The sequence below is a fragment of the Dysidea avara genome, chromosome 1, assembly GCF_963678975.1.
Source record: "Dysidea avara chromosome 1, odDysAvar1.4, whole genome shotgun sequence".
Lineage (NCBI taxonomy): Eukaryota > Metazoa > Porifera > Demospongiae > Dictyoceratida > Dysideidae > Dysidea > Dysidea avara.
Window position 1 is genome coordinate 20,774,392 of NC_089272.1, and position 24,889 is coordinate 20,799,280.

At 36.6% G+C, this 24,889-nt stretch overlaps 1 protein-coding gene across 1 annotated transcript in view; it reads left to right on the forward strand.

The window, feature by feature from the left end:
* LOC136258790 (1-phosphatidylinositol 4,5-bisphosphate phosphodiesterase beta-4-like) overlaps positions 1 to 24,889 on the forward strand; it is a 44,787-nt gene that overhangs the window by 15,924 nt on the left and 3,974 nt on the right. The window contains exons 17-38 of the mRNA XM_066052146.1: positions 54 to 187; positions 3,048 to 3,158; positions 3,222 to 3,279; positions 8,538 to 8,625; positions 10,571 to 10,639; positions 10,880 to 10,979; positions 11,221 to 11,305; positions 11,765 to 11,837; positions 11,888 to 11,939; positions 12,322 to 12,373; positions 12,438 to 12,540; positions 13,405 to 13,566; positions 13,626 to 13,830; positions 14,960 to 15,018; positions 15,627 to 15,684; positions 15,736 to 15,830; positions 15,907 to 15,972; positions 16,020 to 16,076; positions 22,629 to 22,706; positions 22,800 to 22,876; positions 23,073 to 23,153; positions 23,214 to 23,283. Of these exons, the coding sequence (XP_065908218.1) occupies positions 54 to 187; positions 3,048 to 3,158; positions 3,222 to 3,279; positions 8,538 to 8,625; positions 10,571 to 10,639; positions 10,880 to 10,979; positions 11,221 to 11,305; positions 11,765 to 11,837; positions 11,888 to 11,939; positions 12,322 to 12,373; positions 12,438 to 12,540; positions 13,405 to 13,566; positions 13,626 to 13,830; positions 14,960 to 15,018; positions 15,627 to 15,684; positions 15,736 to 15,830; positions 15,907 to 15,972; positions 16,020 to 16,076; positions 22,629 to 22,706; positions 22,800 to 22,876; positions 23,073 to 23,153; positions 23,214 to 23,283 (1,933 nt within the window). The remainder of the gene's footprint in view (positions 1 to 53; positions 188 to 3,047; positions 3,159 to 3,221; positions 3,280 to 8,537; positions 8,626 to 10,570; positions 10,640 to 10,879; positions 10,980 to 11,220; positions 11,306 to 11,764; positions 11,838 to 11,887; positions 11,940 to 12,321; positions 12,374 to 12,437; positions 12,541 to 13,404; positions 13,567 to 13,625; positions 13,831 to 14,959; positions 15,019 to 15,626; positions 15,685 to 15,735; positions 15,831 to 15,906; positions 15,973 to 16,019; positions 16,077 to 22,628; positions 22,707 to 22,799; positions 22,877 to 23,072; positions 23,154 to 23,213; positions 23,284 to 24,889) is intronic.

Genomic DNA, 24,889 nt, shown 5'->3' on the forward strand with positions numbered 1-24,889 from the left:
TAATACTCTATCGTAGCATAGCTTGTAACTGTGCTCATTTCCACCCACTATAGCAACAGTGATACTGCACTATTGACCACACGAAATGGCAATACATCGTTATCATCATTATCATCATCATCATCTGAAGAAGAAGATATCAACTGTACCCCTCACATCAATGGTGATGATAGTAGTGATGATAAAGGTAATAAACTGGTTAAGTCTGCATCTATACTAAACCAGTAGATGTAAAACCAGACACTTTGTTTATTATTTAACCAGGTACACCAACAGCCGGTTGTGGGGCACTGGATGCGGGCTTGGTTTTCTGAAATTGTTTTCTGAGAAATGTGTGTGTTTCTATATCTTTCCACACCTACACTTGTGTGCCAAAAAAGCTGTTGTTAAAAACAGCCAGTGTGAGTGCTGTACAGACCATGTATTAACCCATTAACGGCCACAACTGCCATATGATGGCATGGCATTATAACTCACTCAAAGGATAAACATATAGCCTTGCTATAACTTGTAAATTACGTTTCTTAGCTGGATGTGCACTGAAGTGGACACGCCCTGTCCATAGAAATCCCATTTCTGGGATAACTGGATCCTTCCCAGACTAGTGCACGTTTGTTATGTAATAGCACAAAGAGTAACATTTTATAATAAACAAGTTAAATCCTTCTTTGAGTTGAAAACTACCATTTGATAACAAAGAAAGTGTGGTATGTTGATGGAGACAGGTACAGTCGGCCAGACGTGGCATGGTGGACGTGAGTGCAGATATGCATGCCCAACAAAAAAAAAGTGGCAGCTATGGAATGGATCGCACTGTAAGTAAACTGTATGAATGGTTCTTTGGAGTGTAATATACGTTTGTAAATAGTTAGTTGGGATTCCGTTGTTTGTTCAGGCTGGCTTTTCCCAAGTTTAGACTTTATTGTTTGATAACAATTTGTTTGGTGGATTTTCATCATTCAAACTTTCGGAAGGAAATTTTTGAATCTTTTTGCGATAATACTCAAAACTTTGATCTATCTGCAATTTTGTGGGTAGCTACCAATCTGTGACAATTGCAAAAGTTTTCCCCTTGAAAGAAACCTGCTATACGATACTTTGTGAATATGTTCCTAATAGACTGTGTGGATGTTGTAATGCCTGAAAAATGATACTGTGGGCCATGTAGGCTACTAGAAATTGTGCATCCCTTCAAGTCAAAAGTGGAGCATGGCCCTTTTCGTACATGCACTAATTGAGCATATCCAAGGCTATTTTAGTAATAAAACACCATAGACGAACTACAAAACAGTTAGAAAGATAATTTTGATGATTGTTTGTGGTTGATAGAGGTCAATACAATCCTGAGCATAGGTGGGGATTTGTACAATTGATGGTATGAAAGACTCACCCCTTGAGCAAAGTATTCCACATTAGATGTACCCACCACCCTGGGGGAATGTGGGGACTTTGTATAGCATTCATGCAAATTTAGAATAGCTTGTGCAATTGCCACAGTATGCCACAATAGTTCAAAACACAACAGATTTTACTATTATTCAAAATTCCATGAAAAAACTGTACAAGACCAAATCTTCACATGTGGGGCACCAAATTTCAGCAAAAGACGGATAAATCCCCATCTACATATGCATGGGTGACACTACTGGAAGAGTTCTCATGAAAACCCAATGACAACAATTTTGAAAACCCTCTTAAAATGTTGAAAATCCTCTAAAAGTCAAAATTTCAATGGGTGGTCAAGAGTTTTCATTACATTTTCACATACTAAACCTATGAAAATCCATTGAAACCTTACCAATGAATACTCCATAAAATTATTTTTCATAGAATTTTCATTGGTTATTTTAATTGGATATTCATTGATTTGTCCAATGAAAATGCTATGAAAATAAAAATTCATAGGTACACCAATGAAATTTTGGCTTTTCATAGGTTTCTTTGAAAATTTCATTGGATTTTCAAGGCCGAATTGTCCAGTAGTGTGGGTTTGACATTGATAGGTGCATTATACTTTCTTAGCAGTGAAACAGTGGTAATTGCGTATTAGTTATACCACGGCTGTGAGGGATTTTGCTGATATGGGGTAAGGGTATATATATTAGCAAAATACCAACATGGCCGTGGTAAAAGTGATATACACTCAGGGCACACTCACCTGATATATAGGTGAAAGAACTACAGATCACTCACCCCATTTCTTTTATATGCTAGCATATGATGATCGATTGTAGGTTCAATTGTGTAGGAAAATAACTCTCAGAACGTCATTCCTACATCACTATGTTTCAACACATGCCAGGAACTTTTGATTACGGGATTGATTTTTTGGGTGTATAGTTTTTGATACATTAAACCATCGCTTTTGTGGCAGTAAGTAAGATAGTTAAGTACTTAGGACCACAAGTTACTCACCTAATTGTCATATTCTTCTTGTTTTGTGGTCTGCTTAATTGTTGACACACCCCCAGTGCAGTGGGTAAAAATATGCATCCATGCATCGCCCAAGCAATCGTTTTACAGATCACTTGTCTTAGAATATAGTTTAGTTACTGTCAAATCATCTAAACTTAGCAAATACACTGAGCCTTGCCTATTGTGTAAACTGAAAACCCACAATAAAATGCTCTGTGTTGCTCAATAAAACAAGTCAAAGCGTTTCATATCTTTGAACTGGTTGGGCATTAAAGCCATGAGCAAACCACATTCCCGTAATATTGCCTGGGTAATATCTAGATATTGCCCGGTGAATATGTGAGTTAAATCCTGAGCCGCACCTTTGCACACCCACACTAAAGTGGTATATATAATAGTTACAAAATACATGAAATGATATAATACCATATGCATAAACAATATTAGAAATTAATACTTTAATAACATTTTTAAAATAAGAAATACTTTAATTGAATAACATTTTTAAAATAAGAAATACATTAATTGAATATTTATATATGCATAGTATAAACTGCTTGGGCGCCTGGTTTTTAGATGGAGCTCAAGATCAACTTGTTTTTTATTAATTTATTTGCCTTAATTGATTTTAGATACTAATATTATGGAGACAATGCTTAACAATAATAACAATTCTTCCTTGGGAATCACTGAAAAGAGGGAAAAGTCTATGAAGATTTCATTGTCTTCTATCGATGAAAATGGTACATAGTGTAAACACATTAATTATAGTAGCTGTAATATTATTGACATCTGTTATACCACAGATGCTTTGCTCCATGAGGAGGAGGAATGGATAGTGCCTGATCACATACTGCAGCGACAGTACGTTTATTACCAGGGGGTGGGGAATTACTGGGTTAATGGATTTTTGAAATACATGTTCAATTATAAGTGAAATGTGTGCTAATTAAAAGGTAAATGGTAGCATTTTCATTATAAAATTTCTGTTACAGCATTCAATGACTGCAATAATCATGCACTGGAGTATTCAAAATTTACATCAATCACAGTACTTCATAAATAACTTTTAAAGAAAAAGCTTTGTTGGTATCAGAATCCCATACCTCTAATATTGTTAACTGTGTACAACTGTATTACAACTGTATACGTATGTACCCCCACCACACAATGCCTGTTTTGAATGTGGATACTGTACCAAATCATACAATGAAACATTAAAGACTTTACCTAGCTCTTCTTTGAATGTACATATGTAGTCTTCTTTATTTAACGCTGTTTTAGCTACCTTTGAGTAGAAAGTTGGCATTAAAATGTTGTGTGCACATGCCTATAAAATGGTCCAATTTTTATAATAGATTTTTGATTACCTTTGGTAAACCCCCCCTCCCTGCATCTTATGTGTGTGTGTTTCTCCTATTAATTAACCCTTTAAGGACTGCTGCCGTAATATTACGTCTTAACCAAGCATTGCTTGAAAGCCCCCACATCCGTAATATTATGTCCAAGAGTATTGGCAGTAAAAAAGGAGCTATAACTCTGCAACAAATGAAGCTATCAGGTCGAAACAAGGACCATTTTATTTGCCATTCATAGGCGATTCTTTTGATATATAAAGCCCACTCATCATGCAAAACTAAGCTAGTGTAAAATTCCTAACAATAAAAGTATAAACATTTTATATTTACACAACAATAGAACTAACCTTGTAGAAATCGCTCCATAACTTTGGCTGTGTTCATCAAGACACATGATAGTGTGTCGTGCGGCCCAAGAAGCCAGCGTGCCACACCGTGGGTATATTGACAGGAAGTAAGAAAACGTCATTTTCACACCTTTGTATCTCGGTGCTCCCTTATCCGATTGGAACCAAATTTGCTACAGAGTTGCCCGCCAGCCAGGGGAGTCTACATTCCAAATTTGAAGGAAATTGCTCCAGCCATTTCCAAGATACAAGCTGCCAATGTTTCGATTTTTTTTCTTCATTTTTTTTCTTCGTGTTTTCGCACACTTGCAAAAATTGCTATAAAACACAAATGCGTACTTCGATTGCCTTAAAATTTGGCACACACAACGGGAGTCCAAAGGCGAATCCTACTATCAAATTTGGTGCAAATCCGATGAATGGTTCAGGATTTATGATTGATTATTCGCGTAAAACAAGATCGATTTGTTGTCATGCCTACAGGGTAAACCGCTTCATGGAATGAGTTGAAAATTGCTATGTAGATGGAGTAACCATCGTAGGAGTGTCTTTTGGTGGTTTGAAAAGAATCGAAATAAAGACCATGGAGATATGACACAAAACCCAACCTGTGTCACCATTACGCGATCGATTTTTATGAATAAAAAAGCATTAGTTTTCACGCCTACTAGGCAAACCGCTTAGAGCAATGAGGTTGAAAATCGGTGTATAGCTGGATTCTGGAATAATCTTCATAAAAAGTACTTGCAGTAGTACAGAAGAATTGGATTACAAACCACTGAGTTATGATTCGAAAGCCAACTCCATGTAGCAAATACAAGATCGAGATACTCTAATAGAACAATCACGCTAATAGAGCATTCAGCTAATTTATTTATTCCATTGTAGAATTCTATTACATTACAAGTTATTCTGTAGGGAGTTCAGCTGCAAACAGTTAATGTTATAAACAGTTTAGCAAGAAGCAAGTCACCCTATAGAGAGTTTAGCTACAAATATATCGCTGTAGTGATTCAGAACATTACAAGTCACACTGAAGAGAGTTCAGCTATAAACACGTCATGCCCCTGTAGAGAGTTCGGCTATACTCTCTAGAGAATTCAGCTACAAACAAGTCATTGTGGAGAGAGTTCATCTACAAAGAAACTACCCTGTAGAGAATTCATCTATGCAAACAAGTTACCCCATAGAGATCAGCTGCAAACAAGTAACCCTGTAGAGAGTTCAGATACAGATAAGTCGCTTTATTTTATACAATGTTCAGCTACAAGTTAGTCGCTCTGAAGAGAATTCAGCTACAAACAAGTCACTCTGTGGAGAAGTTTGCTACAAACAAGTCACCGTGTAGAGAGTTCAGCAATCAAAAAACCACCCTGTAAAGAGTTCAGCTATACAAACAAGTTATTCTGTAGAGAGATCAGATACAAACAAGAGAGATCTCAGCTAGAAGAAGTCACCCCGTAGAGATCTCAGCTGCAAAGAAACCCTGTAGAGAGATCAACTACAAACAAATCACCCTGCAGAGCATTCCACTATAAACAAATTGCCCTGTAGAAAGTTCAGGTACAAACAAATCATCCTATATAGAGTTCAGCTACAAAAAAATCACTGTAGAGAGTTCAGCTACAAAGAAACCATCCTGTAGAGAGTTCAGCTACAAACAAGTTACCCTACAGTGAGATCAAATTGAAACAAGAGATTTCAGCTACAAACAAATCACCCTGTAGAGAGTTCAGCTATGAACAGATTACCCTGTCAGCTGTATAGAGTTCAGCTAGACAAAAGTCACCCTACAGAGAAATCAGGTCACCCTATAGAGAGATCAGCTAGAAGAAGTCATGCACCTTGTAGAGAGTTCAGCTACAAAGAACCCACTCTGTAGAGAGTTCAGCTAGAAACAAGTTACCCTATAGAGAGATCAGCTAGAACAAGTCACCCTGTAGAGATTTCAGCTACAAACAGATTATCCTGTAGATAGTTCAGCTAGATACAAGTCACCCTGTAGAGAGATCAGCTAGAGAAAGTCACCTTGTAGAGAGATCAGCTAGAAACAAGTCACCTTGTAGAGAGTTCAGTGACAAAGAAACCATCCTGTAGAGAATTCAGCTGCAAACAAATCACCCTGTAGAGAGTTCAGCTACAAACAAATCAACCTGTAGAGAGATCAGCTAGAAATAAGCCACCTTGTAGAGAGTTGATTGACAAAGAAACCATCCTGTAGAGAGATAAGCTAGAAACAAATCACCGTGTAGAGAGATCAGCTACAAACAAATCACCCTGTAGAGAGATCAGCTAGAAACTAGACACAATATAGGGAATTTTTTCAAAACAAGTCATCCTGTAGAGAATTCAGCTACAAACAAATCACCCTGTAGAGATTTCAGCTACAAACAGATCATCCTGTAAATAGTTCAGTTATAGATACAAGTCACCCTGTAGTAGGAGAAGTCACCTTGTAGAGAGATCAGCTATAGTATGTTCACGTTGAGCTGAATCCTGAAAAACGGCTAAAAATTAAAAGTGGATTTTTTCTCAACAGAGTTAACATTTCAGCCAACCAGATGATTATTGGTAACAGCAAAGGTATCAACAACAGACATGTACGGTTTGGCTCCATTACAAGTTTGGGAAAGGGCTGTATTGGGCGCTGTACTTATATGGCTTCCACATAGGAACTGTATTGTGAAAATTTTGATTGACCGTAAATATTATGTCTAACATTTGAACAACAAGATTTTGAAATATTTTTAGCGGGCCAAGCCGTACTACAAATGAGCCAAATTTCAAGATCGTGTGTAATTTCATCCATGAGTTATTAAATGTTTTTGAGGGTTCAGCTCAATGTGAACATACTATAGAAACAAGTCATTTTGTAGAGACCAGCTACAAAGAAACCATCCAGTAGAGAGTTCAGCTACAAACAAATCACCCTGTAGAGAGTTCAGCTACAAACAAATCACCCTGTAAAGAGATCAGCTAGAAACAATTCACCCTGTAGAGAGAATCCTGTGTAGAGTTCAGCTACAAGCAAATCACCCTGTAGAGAGTTCAGCTACATTTCAAGTCCCTTAGTAGAGAGATCAGCTGTGAACAAGTTGTCCAGTAGGGAATAATAGACATGTAATAAATATATGTATATAATTTGTATAATTACTGATATAATACCATACCTGTTTCACTGCCCGTACAAAAGTCTCAATAGTATCAGTGAAATTTATCCTCTCAATAGTAGCAGTGAAATTATCCCGTATTTCACTGACAGCAGTGAAAAAGTTGTAATTGCAATTTCATTGGCTAGAATTTATGTTAACAATGTAGCGCCAATTAGTGTCGACGCGTGTTTAGTACATAGTGACAAATTGCGTACATAGCAAAGCTAATGCACAGCATGCGCATATGCAGTGAGTATGGTATTAACTGGGAATAGCATGGGTAGCAGTAAAATTTGGGATAAATACCACTCTTGTTATATTGGAAATGGTAAATTTCAATACAACACTCGTGATATTTATCCCAAATTTCACTGCTACCCATGCTATTACTAGTACAAATCAAAAACAGTTGAAGTATTAAAAATCTGCTTTGTCTTTTTATTCTTCCTGTCGTAAAGAAAAAGGATAGGTTAAAAAAGCCCCAAAGCCGGTCTATGGTCAGCTTTGGGATATACAAATACAAAAAGAAGTGATATCTAATCAAAAACAACCAAGCTGTTTTTGATTAGATTCTATTTACTTCAAATAAAACTCAGAGTGCTCACCAATTAGAGGCGAACAATTTGATATACAAGATCACGCGTTGCTGTTTATTAAACAAAATGGCGGATCATTTTTATTGATTGTGTCACAAAAAAATCGATCGCATGCAGGTGTTTGAAACTCACCTTATAAATTGGTTCTACACCTTGGTAAGGGACCATCCATAATTTTCAGTCTTTATGCAAGCGTACAAAGAGTACTCTTTTTTCTAACCCCTCCCTCCTTCACAAAGCATACTGTATAAATGTTGATACTATGTACAGTATATACATGATGATTATTCATCATTTTATAAGCGTACATGTGATTTAACCCCCTTCCCCCTAGCGTACTCAATGGATGACCCCTAAGTTAAATAATGATGTTTATTATTGTCAGGCAAGTATTTTAGTATAAATTTTATAGCATTGAGCACTTTTAGGGGGTTTGTCAACACTATATATAAACTTATCATATTTTTCTAAAAGACACAATGCGTAATAGTCATTAAACGTGTGAGTTTTCAAGGTAGACTATGCACACAATTCTTTGGTCCTTAAAGGGTTAATTAATTAATATTGACATCATCACATACGTAGCATATATATATATTTATTTAATGTGTACATACGTACATACATGCATACCATATATTTTCCTCAGTGTAGTTCTTCATTTTTTAGACCTCATGTGAGAAAGAATGCTGTACGAAGTTTAAGCTGTTCAAGAGAAGATAGTAAAAGTCATGTTTCTTCAGTTGTAACACTACAGGTATTTTGTAATTGTCTGATTATTAACCCTTTAAGGACTGCTGCCGTAATATTACGTCCAAAGTAGGTATTGCTCGAAAGACCAGCGCCGTAATATTACGTCCAAGATTATTGGCAGTAAACAAAGAGCTATAACTCCGCAACAAATGAAGCTATTAGATCGAAACAGGGGCCATTGTATTCGCCATTCATAGGCGATTCTTTTGATATATAAGGCCAACTTATCACACAAAACTAAGCCTGTGTAAAATTCCTAACAAAGTACAAACATTAAATATTTACACAACAATAAAACTAACCTTGTAGAAATCGCTCCATAACTTTGGCTGTGTTCATCGTATTAACTTCAAATAAAGCTCAGAGTGCTCACTATTTAGAGGCGAATAATTTGATATACAAGATCACGTGATGCGGTTTTAAAAAACTAAAATGGTGGACTGTTTTTATTGATTGTGTCACGAAGAAATTGATCGCGTGTAGGTGTTTGAAACTCACCTTAGTGCTTTTAAGACATTGGTTCTACACTTTGGTAAGTTAGATAATGTTGTTTATTATTGTCAGGCGAGTCTTTTAGTATAATTTGTTATACAATTGAGCACTTGTAGGGACTTTGTCAATGCTATAAACTTATTATATTTTTTTAAACACTAAATGCGCAATAATCATAAAACGTGTGGGCTTTCAGAGTAGACTATGCACAAAATTCTTGGTCCTTAAAGGGTTTTAACCATCTAACTGTCAGGTTTTCCGGCTGGACTGAAATTAGCCAACTTATACAGATATTCACTTTGACTATATATCAAAGTACTCCCTATGAACTAAGGAACTCAATTGAGGTGTTTTTGCTTACATAGCGTTAATCATTGTTAAACAATAAAATTACCAAAATGATAAATCAGCTGCAAATGTGATTCTATCTTTACCAAACCAGCTAAGATTATATATTACTACTTCTAATACCATTGTATGGTGTTAACTCACCAAGTGATTAACATGAGGCACATAGTTTTCCACTGTCATGCCCAGCGCATGTACGTATAGAAAAGAAACAGCATGGGAACCATGCCGTGTCTTGAAAGTATCTTGTAGCTGTTTTCAGTGTTACCGATTATCTTCTTCTTCGTAATGATAGACACAATTGACAACTCAAACAACTGACAAACTAGTCTTCTTTCAATACGAGACAAAAACAGTTGTTTGATCAATCCACTATATATGGCAGTTGTGACGGTTAGAGGGTCACTGTTTTGCATCCATTTCATAATTGTTTGATTGTGGGCTTTGCTGGAATTAGTGGTACTAGGTATTTCTAGCTAGAGGAGGTACTACACATGTTCAGTCCCATCAAAAAGAATTGCATAATATTTTGACTTCTAATCTGGCTTAATGTGATTATGGAGACCTTGAATACAATTTCCAGTGTTTCCTTTGTTGCCATTTGCCTTGTGTATTGTGCAGTAAGCTCTTCATCACATTATGATGTCTCCAATTGCCTTGTACGTATACTAATAATATCAAACCAGTGGGGTTTCATCACACCATTAAATTATGCATAAGAAAAGCTTTTGATTGGCACTTAGTTTTCAATGTAACTCTCTTAATAATTGTTCTATATGAATCCTATGAGCTCACATATGAGTGTGTCGTACCTCCTCTAATTTACAACCTGTTATGAGCCCCAACAGTAAGTCAATATATTTAGTTAAGTATTTAAGAGTATAAAATTACTGACCTCTGGGCTGAGCAACACAAATTACTTGAACACGTAATTACAGTGAAACTCAAACCCATAATGTAAAACTTTAAGCAGGTTAATATAGAATCAAAACATAGTCCTGACCACAGGAAATGCAATCCTGCGGTTTTCTTTGATCTGAGGTGTCACAGTGGTATACATGTATTATATGCAGTAATATGTTTTAAGTATGTGTATTGTCACAAATTAGGAACATGATACTGAAGAAGTTACCTTGGGCCCTGACTGTTCTGAAGAAGCAATAAGAGCTTACCAGATGGTTAGTGTTTTAGCTTGTACATATGTACTCTACCGTACTGCAGGAAAGTTTGGCAAATCTGGTGAGTGAGCTTCACCAAACTAAAATCTGCCAAATCTTTCGTCTAATACAAATCTATAATATATTATTAGCTGCTATCAAATTCCATTTTACTTTTTTTCTTTTCCCAGTATTTGTGTTTGTTACAAGTACTGTTCAGTCAGAAGTGTTTGTGTATTGTGTGCACTTTGTTCTTCATAGCGTCATGTTAGTGAAGGTATGGCATTGGTTGGTGGACCACTAGTTGAGATGTTGAACTATTGTACTGCTGCTAAATTTGAAGGCTTTGAAGCTGCTGAAAGTGAGTATCAAACTACAAGATGTAGTATGTAAAGATGTGTATGTATAGTAAGTGGCTGCTTAATGCAAGCTATTTCTGTGCAAAAAGCTAATTAGGAATCAGCCTGGGCCATAGTCACATGACCACTATGCAGAGTTGACTGGCCAACTTAGGTCACCATTGCAGGACATGCCATTGTATACGTCTATCATGTGATTGCATGTGTTGTCATTGTTGTTATTAACTTTGTAACTGTATTTAGACCGAAATCACTGGAATTATGTATCATCCATGGATGAAGATAAAGCTCTGCAAGTTCTTTCAGCTAAACCTGCAGAGCTTGCAAAGTATCCTTACATACTGTAATTGTTCTCTCTGTATTGTTGCATGCAATTCACACAGTTTTAGTTTCAAGATATATTAACAGGGTTTAGTCCTCTAACAAGCCTCTAGTGGGATAGCATTTAAAGACAGACGGATTCTCACTTAGCTGTTTACATCCATTTCGCAAAGTGGAACAAGTTGATATTGTGCTCTAGTCCCCTAGGTATATCAATGGATAATAGATAATACATTGTAAAAATTGTGTACTATCTCTTAAATACATGTGTACAATAGCCTTCATTGTTTGTGTTTACTATTTGTTCACGTTAGATTAAATTGACAAGTGTACAGCCAGCACTGGCAGACATGCATTGATGTACAAACTCATCATTTAAAAATCAATTTAAGTAAACCAGTCATTTGCTTCTATAGTAAATATTAGCTTTTGATCAGCTATGAACTGTCCTTAACATATCACTAAGATATAACGCTCGTCAGTTTACTCGTATTTACCCAGCTGGGAGGAGGTTCAATTCATCCAACTATCTACCAGATGTTAGTATAAATAATTTAATTTCATTGTTCACATACTGTTATCATTTCAGTGGTACTGGAGTGCTGGTTGTCAGATTGTAGCATTAAACTATCAGACACCAGGTAATTGTTAATACAAATTTTATTTTCAATTGACTTACTTGAATGAGACAAAGCTCAGTTCAGCAAACTACATAAATCATTCTTGATCAGCTTACACTGGTGTACCGCAGTATTGCACAATCAGAGTATAGGGTGAAAGTACTTTCGATAAGGATTGTGGTTAATCTGCAATCAGTAAAAGCAATAAACAAAACACTGGCATAATAGGTGCATGAAGTGAACCCAAGGAACATAAACTTGTACATTCTGCTTGAAAATATTCTATATACGTGGTACACAAGCATACTTGGATGTATGTCATAATAATGGACAGTGTGGTACATGTATGTATATATATTCCTCAACTTGTTAATTATTACTACATGCGGATGTACATATTTAGACCTACCCATGCAGCTCAATTTTGCAAAGTTTGAGCAGAATTTAAAGTGTGGGTAAGTTTTTACATATATAAGTTAGCTTCACCTATAGTTGGATACCTTTTTTTGTTGGTTACAGCTATATATTAAAGCCATCAGTACTGCGGCATGCTAAAGTGATACCATTCAACATGTTTGATCAACGTTTTGGGGACATTGTACCCAGTAAGATTACCATAAAGGTGTGTACAGTAGATACATACTGTTATTGTGAAGTGTAAGAAGTTTCAACACATGCACATATTATCATATAAACTTGTGAGTGGAAGTTCAATGGGGTCCACAGTTTTGAGTCTTATAGTGAGGTGGCCTTACTAATGAGGTTTTGTCAATGCAGTTTTTAATCTACATGTGTACAGAGCTAGCTACTGCAAATAGCAGTTTAAAGGTGGTTACTAAAGTGCAATTTCATCATAATAGCTATTATAAAGAGTACATAATAAGGGAGGGAGAGTGTCGAACTGTGCTATTCACTGTGAAAAATGAGACTGTAAAGTCCTATGGCATTGTTCAAACAACTTGGTGATTTGTGTTGATTGGTGACTAACTATAAGTGCAGTGCAGCATGCGTACACACCTGAAAAAAACTGCAAAAGGAACATCACATGTGAGGCTGATATTCATGACTTCCAGCGGCACATGAGAACTGGAACTGGATTTGTCTAAGGCAGCAGCAATGTTCTTGGTGATTGTGCTTTCCAGGTTAGCTGCCTATGTCTTTCTCTTTGTACCAACTGCTTAATAAGCCTTACTTTTCTCGTTCTCGAGTACACTGTTTTCATTCGAGATTTCATCACAGTTGCCATCCCCTGCCTTGACAGTTTTGGTAGCAAAACTAACATCTCTAGATGGAGTTTCATATGGACCTCTTTCTTTGAACTAGTAACATTAAATCTGCATGGGCAATCAACAACAGTCAGGTTTACGAGAGAAAATGAAGGTATGCGGGTTACTTTGCAGGCTCATTTTTCACATCCTCTAGTGCAGTTTGACACTCTCCCTCCCCGTTATATACTCTATTATTAACTGCAGTTTCATTAATTCAGATACTATCAGGATTATTCTTGTCTGAACGACTTAACATGGTGGACATTGAGATGTTTGGGTTACCAGTGGACACTGTTCGTAAGGGAGAGATGAAGACGCATTATCAAGTTGGTCCTCATCCTGAATGGAACAATCATGATGAGACTTTTGTGTTTAAAAAGGTAGCCATGCACGCTTCTCATTAGTAAACCTTTCACAATAATTATCACGTTTTATATAGGTCATTCTACCAGAAATGTGCTTGTTACGGTTTTCAGTAACAGATGACAAGGGTGATCTTATTGGCCAGAGAATACTACCATTATCAATGATAAGATCTGGATATCGTTTTGTTACCTTAAGAGACAAGCATAGTCAACCACTACTGCTGACTTCTTTGTTTGTCTTCATTAAGATTGAAGACTTTGTTCCTGATCACTGGACAGGTATATTTTCCATACTCTCTTGTAATGCTCGCTTTCAAACAGGCATGGGGCCAAGTACATTTAAAAGTACTTTAGTAAAGTACAAGTACTTTTGAATTTTCCAAGTACAAGTACTCCAGCAGCAATCAAGAGAGTACTTAAGTAAAGTACAAATACATGCTGGAAGTACTTAAGTAAAGTACAAGTACATTTGCTGTAGCAAAATATATACTGTATTCAGTGTATTGTAGTATGTAAGTGTGCCTAGGGGCATGGTACTTTCAGGTTTTTGTCAACCATTCTCTCTCTTAAACCCTTAAAATAAATAGCAGCATTGCTTTTGTTTGCCGGAATGCTATGACATCATTAATCATGGCTACATAATACATAGTAAGGTTGAGGAAGGCACTAAAATAATTGCAAGAAGTTGCTTCATACAATTTTGTTGTTCTCATTGTACACCCATTGTGTACAAACTACGTATAATGTGTGCAGTACTTTCAAGTATTTAAAAGTACTTTAAGTACTCAAGTACATACAAGTACTTGAGTATAAGTACAAGTACATTGGAGATATTAAGAAAGTATTTAAGTTAAGTACAAGTACTTTCAAATCTGTACTTAAGTATACTTAAGTATAAGTACTCATGTACTTGGACCCATGTCTGCTTTCAAATAGTTACCATGTCCTATGTGTTTACCACTTTCACACCTCAGATTAAGGAGCAACCTGGATTATCAATATTCACAATGTAGCTCATTTGGCCACTTGCCTGGGCTACATCTGAATGCAGCGACTATATGTAGTCATTAAGGCCAAAATCGATTGTGGGGATCACACAATTAGCATGTATGCACAACTTAGATTTAGCCATGAAAACCACTCAGATTGAAAGTAGTTTGTTATTCTTGCTATCCTATGAGTTAAAAAATATTGGACTATGGTGAGAACTAGTGCTATAGCAGGCGGTTCCACATGCTTTTAAATACACCACATTACTGATAACACAAAATTACCACTCTACACGAAATAACCACTTTACAAGCAAGCTTACCAATCTAGGCCCCTATAGTTAGTCTTGCATTGTGTGTTTTATTCAATACCTGGTGTGCTCATATCTATGTGCATTTCTGCTTTTGTATTTCTTAAGATTTTGTTAGTGATTTGCAACGTCCTCGCAGTCACTCAGCATCTTTTGGTAAAATTATGGTAAGTCCATACATAGGAACATGATGTATGTATATAGTGAGGCAGGCATGTTAGTATGTATTGTACAATATATACAACTGTGTTATACATATTACTGTATAGCCTAAATATTTTGAGGGGAAAAATTTTCACTGATTTCATGGTTTTGGGGATTATGAGCAAAAATTTTATCCTTGAAATATTTAGACCTCCATATAGTCTAATACATTTTGGGAGTGTTTGCAAATCCGCGAAAATTTTATTTTTAGCAACATTGCGCAACCTCGAAATATTTTGCCCCTCAAATATTTAGGCTGTATGTTATTACAGTGACATACGTGACCAGATTTGTGAAAAGGGGTCTTCCACACACATCCAATTTATGAACTTTGGCAACTCATAACTTCAGATTGGAAGACGTTATTGTCTTGAAATTTGGACAGTAGTGAGTACCATCATAGGTTAATAGATGGAGAAAGTTCCAGGTTTATACCTTTCTTGAGCACCAAGTTATGGTCTTCCAAGTTTATAGAATTGGATGTGTATGGAAGACCCCTTTTTGCAAATCCGGTCACATACATGTAATGGTAATGTAAGTGATGTAATTTTAAACCTTTTTATTTTGTTAGGATACAAGTAATGAAGATGCATCATCACCCAAGACTCGAATTGCAAGAATATCTCTAAGTAAGTGGTTACACTATGTTATTGTAATGTCATCTTTAACTATGTACTTAGCTACATTGCTGATTGATAGTGATATACCAAACAGAGTGAAAACTCGTAATATCCCTCCTATTAAGCCAGCTGACCTCATTGTAACAAACAGCAAGGTAGGTATGAAACTAAAGTGTTCTGTGTTTATAAAAACAATTTAATCTTCTCTTACAATAATTTTGCTATTTACAGCGTATGATGAAATTTGAGAAAAAAGTAGAAAAAGAATATGATGCAATGGAACGAACTTTTAAATCTGTAAGTTATTTTTTATGATTTCTTATTTTAAATGCATGAACTTGTAGAGACTTTCAAAGAGTAGAAGTGATGTAGCATTGAGAAGGAGTAAATCATTAGACCCAGTAAGTGTTGTTATTATATTGCTGATACACATTCACTTTCATACTTGGATATACATCTTTATTAGTGGCTTCCCTCAGTTAGTGGCACACTGTTAGGTTTAAAGACCAAGTAGTATATAATTATACATGCGCAGTAGTTAGTATTGACTGATAAGTAGATAAGCAAGGTGAGAAGTGCTTTGAATGCTCATTGAACACCATGATATTCAATTTCAAACCAGTTGTGAGAGTGAAATACTGTATGTACATACCACTCAAATGTAATGTTGTCTCGTGAGAGTGCGAGCGATTAAAAATCCCGCTAATTAAAGGGCATGGCACCTGTTTCACTCATCCTGTTTTGCATTGAGTGGTACTGTACTGAACTTTGTTGACGTGGGGGGGGGGCTGCGCTTGTTCCGTCAAATTACAACCTTCCGATGCTGCAAATTCTTACTGACTTCATCATGACAACAATATTGCTTTCTTGTGTAACTCACTAGTAGTTTTTCCAATCTGTAGTAAATGTATTTGTAAATGTGTTGTAATGCATTATCACTTTTCTCCAAATTTAGACCTAACACAGCTATGAAAATTAGTTGGGATATCTCATTATTCTTTTATGCTGATATAATTTTTGGAGTGCTAGGATGGTTGAAAGATAATTTCAAAATGTTTTCATGACTTTTAATGGTAAAAAGATTTTGAAAACACCCCTAAAGTGTTGCTAGCAAAAAAAACAACAGACTAAAATGCTCTAATAAAACATAAAAAGTGTTATGTGACTCCTCTATTAGAGTATGTTGGTCTTTTTCTTTGTTCTTCTCTATGATATACAGCAGTTGTTTCTTAACCCTTTAAGGACTACAGTAATTTACGCAGTGTGTACCCTGAAAACCCACGTGTTTTATGAAATTTGCGTATTCTATTACATAGCAAGTTTGTAGCGTCACCAAAACCCCAGGAAGTAGTAAGGGCTGTAACACGTGTTCAACAATATCGAATTAATTAGAATCCCGCACATGTGCAACATATAGTACAATCACGTGACTAACTACATAATATGTTACATCTTCCTTGTTACAAAAAGGAGTGTGGCTATTTGTACATTTGCTAAATATAGTTACAGTGCTCAAATCAAACAAAAGGGATAAGTTGTGCAGTGTATGTATAGAAGCTCAGTTATGAAAATTGGTTAGCATACTGCACTGGGGTCTTGATAGTTCTTTGTGAGCATCACAGTTTTGTAGCCGGTGTGGCTGGTGGCTGGGGTTCATAGGCTCTAGGGGATTCGACCACTTGTTCACTTGTACCACAGTCATATTATTGGTCATCTAAGAAATCATCAACACTAGTGTTGTTATTAACATGGGATGCCAAGTTTCTCAAATCTTTCCTGTTCCTGTGGTAGTGTTGTCCTTAAGGTGTTACAATATTGTTAGAGTGAGGACTATTTTCATTTATGCCAGTGACCTTGGCTGGTTTCCATTTGCCATCTTTTGCTGATGACACAAGCATTGAATCACCAGTTTTGGGTTGTTTTAATGGCTTCGTATGTTGGTCATAGTAAATTTTTTGCTGTTGCTGATGTTGGGTAAGGTCTTTCTGTACTACAATTGGATGGCTTTAATAGAGTGCCTGTAGTGGGTACAAGTGCTTTTGTCTGCCTTCCCATTAGGCGTTGGACAGGTGAACCAATGGTATTAGACCACAGAGTATTTCGGTAATCTAACAGTGCTAATTGTAAATCTTTTCCATCATTTGCAGCTTTCTTCAGTAGCCTCGATCTTGATGGTTTGCACAGCCTTCTCAGCCATACCATTTGATTGGGGGTGATATGGGCTGGAGGTGCGATGATTAAACTGATATTGTTGCCTTTGTTGGTTAAAGCATCGAAATTTATGACTAGAGAATTGTGGTCCATTATCTGTAATCAGGACATCAGGTATTCCGTGTCGGGAAAACTGTGACTATTACTTGATTGGCTGTCATGCTAGTAAGTTGGTCTACTTCAATATATACAGAGTAGTAGTCTACCAAAACAAGAAATTGCTTCTTTTGTATCTCAAAAATGTCAGCACCGACCTTTGCCCATGGACGGTCTGGTACACAGTGTGGGAGCAAAGGTTCTTCCGAGTTGTGTTTTGATGTGTGGTACAGGTAGCACAAGCTGAGATGATGTTTTCAATTTATTTTATTTTATTTTTTATTTATTAATGCTTTACAGCACAAGTGCTGAAGGTCTGTAGGACACCTGGTCCTACAGCCTGCTCAAAGACTTTAGCTACTTAAGGCGTGTTTGAAAAGTTGAGAAAAAAAATCCATGACTGGACCTAATTAAAAGTTATTTGGTCACAGAATGTCCAAAATGGCAAACATTGGGTTGGGACTTTAGATTTGTCATCTGGCCATCCATCTGTACAGAGTTGTATCAAGTGTTGTAAAACTCAGTCTCTGATTGTAATTGTTGTAGTTTATCATCTGAAATAGATATTGTAGTGAGTGTATTTACCTCAAATTAAAAGGAAGTGCAACTGTTGGTTGATTCTGGCATGTATGCTCTTGACAGAGTATCTGCAATTACTAGTTGCTTTCCAGGACGGTATACTAAATTGATTGGGTACTTCTGTATTGACATAATCATCTTTTGAAGTCTGGCAGGAGCTTGGTAAAGTGGCTTTCTTAAGATGGATCCCAAGGGCTTGTGATCTGTCTCTACCTCAATGACAGACATCCCATATACATAGTCGTGAAATTTACTGCAGCCAAATACGATGGCAAGCATTTCCTTCTCAATTTGTGCATAGTTTTGTTGACATGTTGTCAGAGCTTTAGATGCATAGGTGATGGAATGATTATCTTGCAACAAAATAGTTCCCAAACCTTTTGAACTGGCATCAACAGATAGTTTAACAGGTCATTTGGGATTGAAATATTTGAGGATAGGAGCTTTGGTTATCAACTCTTTCAACAGTGTGAAACTCTTCTGTTGTTCAGCTTGCCACTGCCATTCTACATCCTTCTCCAGAAGGACTCAAAATAGGGAAGCTATGTGAGATAAATTTGGAATGAATTTACCTAAATAGGTTAACATAACTAGAAATCTTTGTTGTGCCCCTCTGTTTTCAGGGCAAGGCATGTCAATCGCAGCTCTGGTTTTCTTCGGGTCAGACTTTAGGCCATCTTTACTGAGGATGTGTCCGATGTAGCTAATTTCATTCAGTTTTTCCCATATAAGTAGGTCATCAGCAATAACTTCAACTTTGTCAATGTCCCAAAACATGTCTGACATGATCCTTTAAAAAATATCCTGGGTTGATGATAATCCAAAGGGGAGGAGCTTAAACATGTAATGTCCAAAAGGTGTGTTAAATGTGCACAACTTGGTGCTGGATGAGTAACTTTACTTGCCAAAACCCAGGGCTGGCATCTAGGACTGAAAATGCTTTAGCATTTAGCATTCTAGTGACAATTTCTTCAATTGTGCTCATTGGGAAAGGTTCACTTTTTATGGCTTTATTCAGATCATGTGGGTCTATGCAAATTCTTAGGCTACCATTAGGTTTACCAATAGTGACCATGCTATTTACCCAGCCTGTGGGTTCTTCAACCTACTTCTAGCTCTTCCATTCGGGTTAATTCTGCTCGAATCTTGGGTTACAAAGTGACTGGTACTTGTCTAGGCAGGTGAACAACTGGTTGGTAAGTTAAGGTTTGTCTACTTTAATGTGATATTCAGTGTTACGTATGCAACCTAATCCTTCAAACACGTCACTGTAGGAGTCCAGGAAATCGGTATCATTGTTGTTGATGGTATCCAGATATTGCACTAGGTTCATTTCTACACATGTCTGCAAACCTAAGATGTTTGGGACTTCTTTGTCAATAACTTCAAAGTTGACAGCATGAACGTTTCCTTGTGCTCACATTTCATGGTAATTCTGCCACATGCGTTCAGGCGTTCACCACCAAATGTAACAAGTCTTGCGTGTGATTGTTGAAGTGGCAATGAACTGAGTTGTTGGTATTGGCTCTTGGAAATCACATTACACTGCGCACCTGTGTTTTGATGGTTTACTAGAATTAACACTTTCCAATCTGGTGTGTTAGTGGTTGTACATTGTACCATGCCTATAAAGGGGTCGTCAGAGGGGTCAGATCCATCATGTGCAACACTGTGAACTTTGCAGTGCTGTGTTGTAAGGGAGCAACTTCAGCAAACTTTGGAAAAACGGTTCTTTCGCCCATAGTTGTAGCACTCCATGTGATAGGCTGGACAATTCTGGTAGCGTTGGTGTTGATTGTCACATTGGCTTCTTTGTGGTTCAGCTGTGCATCACTTTTGGACGGCAAGGACTTCTTGATCAACTGGTTCATTATTAGTGGCACCTGAGCTGAGGGTTTCGAGTTGACTTGTTGTTGCCTCATTAGCTCTACAAATGTCCAATGCTTTTTGTAAGGTTAACTTACTGTCTTTGAGCAATCTTGCTTGAATTCTGTCACAAATAATTCCACAAATGCGGTCACGAATTAAACTGTCTTTCAGATTGGCAAATTTGCATGTCTGTGCCTTCGTTTTTAACCCTTTATTACCGAAGTTTTTTTTATAAAGCCGCAAGTGTGAAAACTTTTATGGCTTGTGTGAAATATGGGCGATACGAGTGGACCCCACCCATTAATTAACCCATCAAGCTATATACCGTTTGATAGCCAACTCTCTCTTCTACCAACACAGCTAGAATACTTACAGATCACACACACAACTCACGCGCTATGAAGCGAAGAAAGCGTATCTTCTCCGTATTGCCATGGCATTGAAAGATGGGCGCCGCCATCTTACTAATCAACACGATGACATCACACTATTTATTTTTAGAATCCTTATCACGTGGGGAATGGAGTAACTCCAACTAAAGCCTCCTAGTAGCAGGGAGAAGGCGAACATGGAGTTTTAAACAGGTATTATTGTTTTGTATACGCTATTTTATATTGCCAAGTGCCATAACTTTCCCATGCTTCTTCCTATCGCCGAACGGTAAACTTCATTAAAAACGCCCGGTCCTTCTGAGCAGTTTGGTAGCAATTTCAGCTTCGTAGCCCCTAGGAAAAAGGAGTTATGGCTCCGTTTATAAAGGGCACTCGTTATGGCAATATATTAGCCATTCGATAATAAAGGGTTAAGTCAGTCACGTATTGGTCAATAGTTTCGCCGGTCTGTTGATTTCATGTATTAAATTTGTGCCTTTCCCACTTGACATTTTTACAGAGGTTACAATATTCATCGAACTTCTCTGTTATTTTGTCTACCTTGCTTTTATTGTTGTCAGTCTCCCAAGTAAAAATATTGTAAATCTCAAGTGCTTCCATTCCTGCCACATGGAGGAATGTGGTGGCTTGAATCTTCGCGTCTTTACCGCTGAGTCCGCTGGCCAAGGAAAATATCTCTAATCACTAATTCTAACGTCTCCAATTGTCGGCAATGTTCCCATCCAAGTCCAATGCTTCAGGAGGCGTAAGTTTGTCCATTTTCTGACACCATGTAACAAGTGCTTGACATATCGAATTAATTAGAATCCCACACATGTGCAACATATAGTACAATCACGTGGCTAACTACATAAGGGCATGTTACAAGGGCTTATACAAACTGTAGTACAGATTTGCCTATCGATAATAAGCAGAACTATCTAAGTTATAAGTGTGTAGAACTTAATTACCATTTTCAACTAACAAAGCGATTTGTTAATACCGGTGGCGATCTGTCTTCTTCGTGATGCAATCTGTTACAAGCCATCGCTTACTCCTTCTAAAGAATCCCATCACGTGATCTTGTATATCATTAGATGCATCTCTAAATGAAGATTGCAATGAAGTTTATTGTAGCAATACCAGCAACAAGGCGAAAGTTATGGACGGACTTGTACAAGGTTAGTTTAATTGTTGTGTAAATATAGTATACTTAAAATTAGAAGGCTAGTTCTTTCTAGCATAGTTTCACGTAATATATTGGCATTGTACATATATCAAATGAATCACGTATTAATGGCAAATATAATGACCTTTATGTCAAGCTCATCGCTTTAATTACTGTTGAGTTACAGCCTTTTGTTTACATCCTATACACTTGGACGTAATATTACAGCACTGGGCTTTCACGCAAGCTTATATTTGCTTGTAATATTATGGCAGCAGTTTTTAAAGGGTTAATTAACTTGTATAGAGCATCACTCCAATAATAGGTGCCTCTAGATCTTGGGAAATCGAATAATAGAAAATTAGGGCAATTGCTGGAAAAATAATTAAATTATAATTGGTGGATCCTTTTAAATTTTCTGAATATTACAAAGGAAGAGTATTACCAATTTAGTTCAAGTTCGGTATGGAAAATGCCGAAATATCCACTTAAAAAATGTTAATTTTCATACTGTGTGTACATAGGTTACCAGTGAATGACACTTGCTAATACACACTTGCACACGCAAGCATATACACTGTCTTGATGTATACAACATATACAACATAGTACTCCATGTAGTGAATATTATTTACATGTGTTTTGTTTCTTATATAAAGCAATCAGTACAGCATGATCAACAATCTTCCAGCCATCATGAAGAATTACAAAAACTACAATACAGAATTACGGAAGAGGTACATATTATTTCTTAAAATTGTTTACGCGTGTGACCACATGGTATAATATTAGTATTAAATTAACTGTAATACTTGTTCATTATTTATTAGAGATACAATGAAACTGCTGCTGTACTGTTAACCTTACATGAAGATCAAGTCAAGACCTTGTTAAAGATACATGAAAAGTGAGTTTAATATCTTGTACAGTTGTGAGAATTTATATATACAAAGAGCTACGTACAAAGTACAAACTGTAGAAATTGATGTACGTAAGTATACACAAATTTCATTTGTTTAAGCTTTGTGTTATAATTACTGTGTGCATATTTCTTACATAGTAAATATTTTATTATGTGATGAAATATTTAATTTTTTTGTTAGGGAATTGGTGACATATCAGAAGTTGTTAACTTCTGCTTACTGTGATCAGATTACTACTGGAAAAAACAAGCAAAATGACAAGTTGGTAGTACATATGTGGTAATATGCAGTTCTTTCATTGATGTGTTTTGTATGTGCTAGAAAAGTGGAAGCTTCTATGAAACACTTACGATTGGAGATTGCCAAGAAATGTACTGAAAAAATTCAAGTGGTGAGTGAAGCCATGTTTGCTTACTTGAAATGATGGGATAAGGTTTGTAATAGTTGTATCATGGGCCTGAGTGGTTGCCTGATATGTAAACTCAAACTTGAGGGCCGTCAGGCCTGAGTGCGTGAGTATACATATCAGGCAAATCATGAGGGCATGTGATACAACTGATATGTACCATGCCAATTGTAGGCTTAGAGCCCACAGGCACCCAAACCAATACGAGACTGACCACTGAATTTATTATATAAACCAACTTGTGAAATTCAATTATGGGACAGCAGAAACTAACGTTGCGACTACGTTTGTTAACATGAATGGACAAGTCCTAAGGGTATCACGGAAAAGTTCGATTAAGTGATTTTAAGGATACTTTAAAGCCATTGCATCATTTACAGACTGTTTACAGCATTTACTAAACATCTATTGGGATAAGCTTTGCTATAGAGTTTTATCTCATGTTACTTGAAAATCTGTATTCAAAAATGCGGTGAACCGCTTGTGAATATGCTATAGCACTAGTTCTTATCTTAAACCGTTTATCAACTCATAGAATGGCAAGGGTGACAAATCGCTTCCGTTTGAGTATTGTAGGATGCAAAATCAGACGCATGGTTGACCAATAATAAATTCTCACAATCGATTTTGGCATGAGTTTTATATAAAGAATTGGTAGTACTGCGCCCACATCAAGGCCATGAAATGTACCATATATAGCCAGTCATGGTAAATGTACCACAGCCAGCCATGGTTTAACCTTAATGTACCATGGCCAGCGAGGGTTTATAGGATATGTAGCCTGAAATTTACTATTGAAGTTAGGTGGCTTCACGGTACATATATCACTTATACCACGATTGTGTCAGATTTTACTGATATATACACCCTTGGGTCTGTAGCCCTTTTTCTTCAGGTATATTATATATATATATATATATATGTGTGTGTGTGTGTGTGTGAGCAAATCCCTCACAGCCATGGCATAACTTAGGCAGCATTTATATGAATTTCTTTTCCACTGTCATGCCATACACTTTTTTCTTATTGTGCCCTACATGTATATATATATATATATATAGTACCGCCCAAGCACAATGTCATTTCTTATGAGTGTGCGTGATTGAAAAACTAAAGGGCATGGCAGCCATTTTGTTAGCGAGTCATTATATACTAGAAGGATAATGACTCACTAGTGAAATGGCTGCCATGCCCTTTAATTAGTGAATTTTTAAATTGCGTGCACTCATATAAGAAACGAAGCTGTACTATATGTATATATATATGCACTAACACTTTTGCTTGTACTTGAAATGAATTTCACTGGATAATAGCTTGCTTTTTAAGCAAATATTTAGAGAGAGAGATACAGAGTATGACAGTTAATTGAGTAGACTATATTAGGCAATACATATGATGTACTTTTCCAGTGGCGTGCCCATAGCAATTTACACCTTAGTGCAAAGTTTAATGCTTAGTGATTTTTCCGTATTAAGTTATTGATAGGATAGTAGTACAACGCAGTTTTCACTTGATAGGTATGTGTAATATTATGAATTTCTTAGTGTAGTGACAGTAACTGGACTCTTAATAACGCACACTCACACGTGTT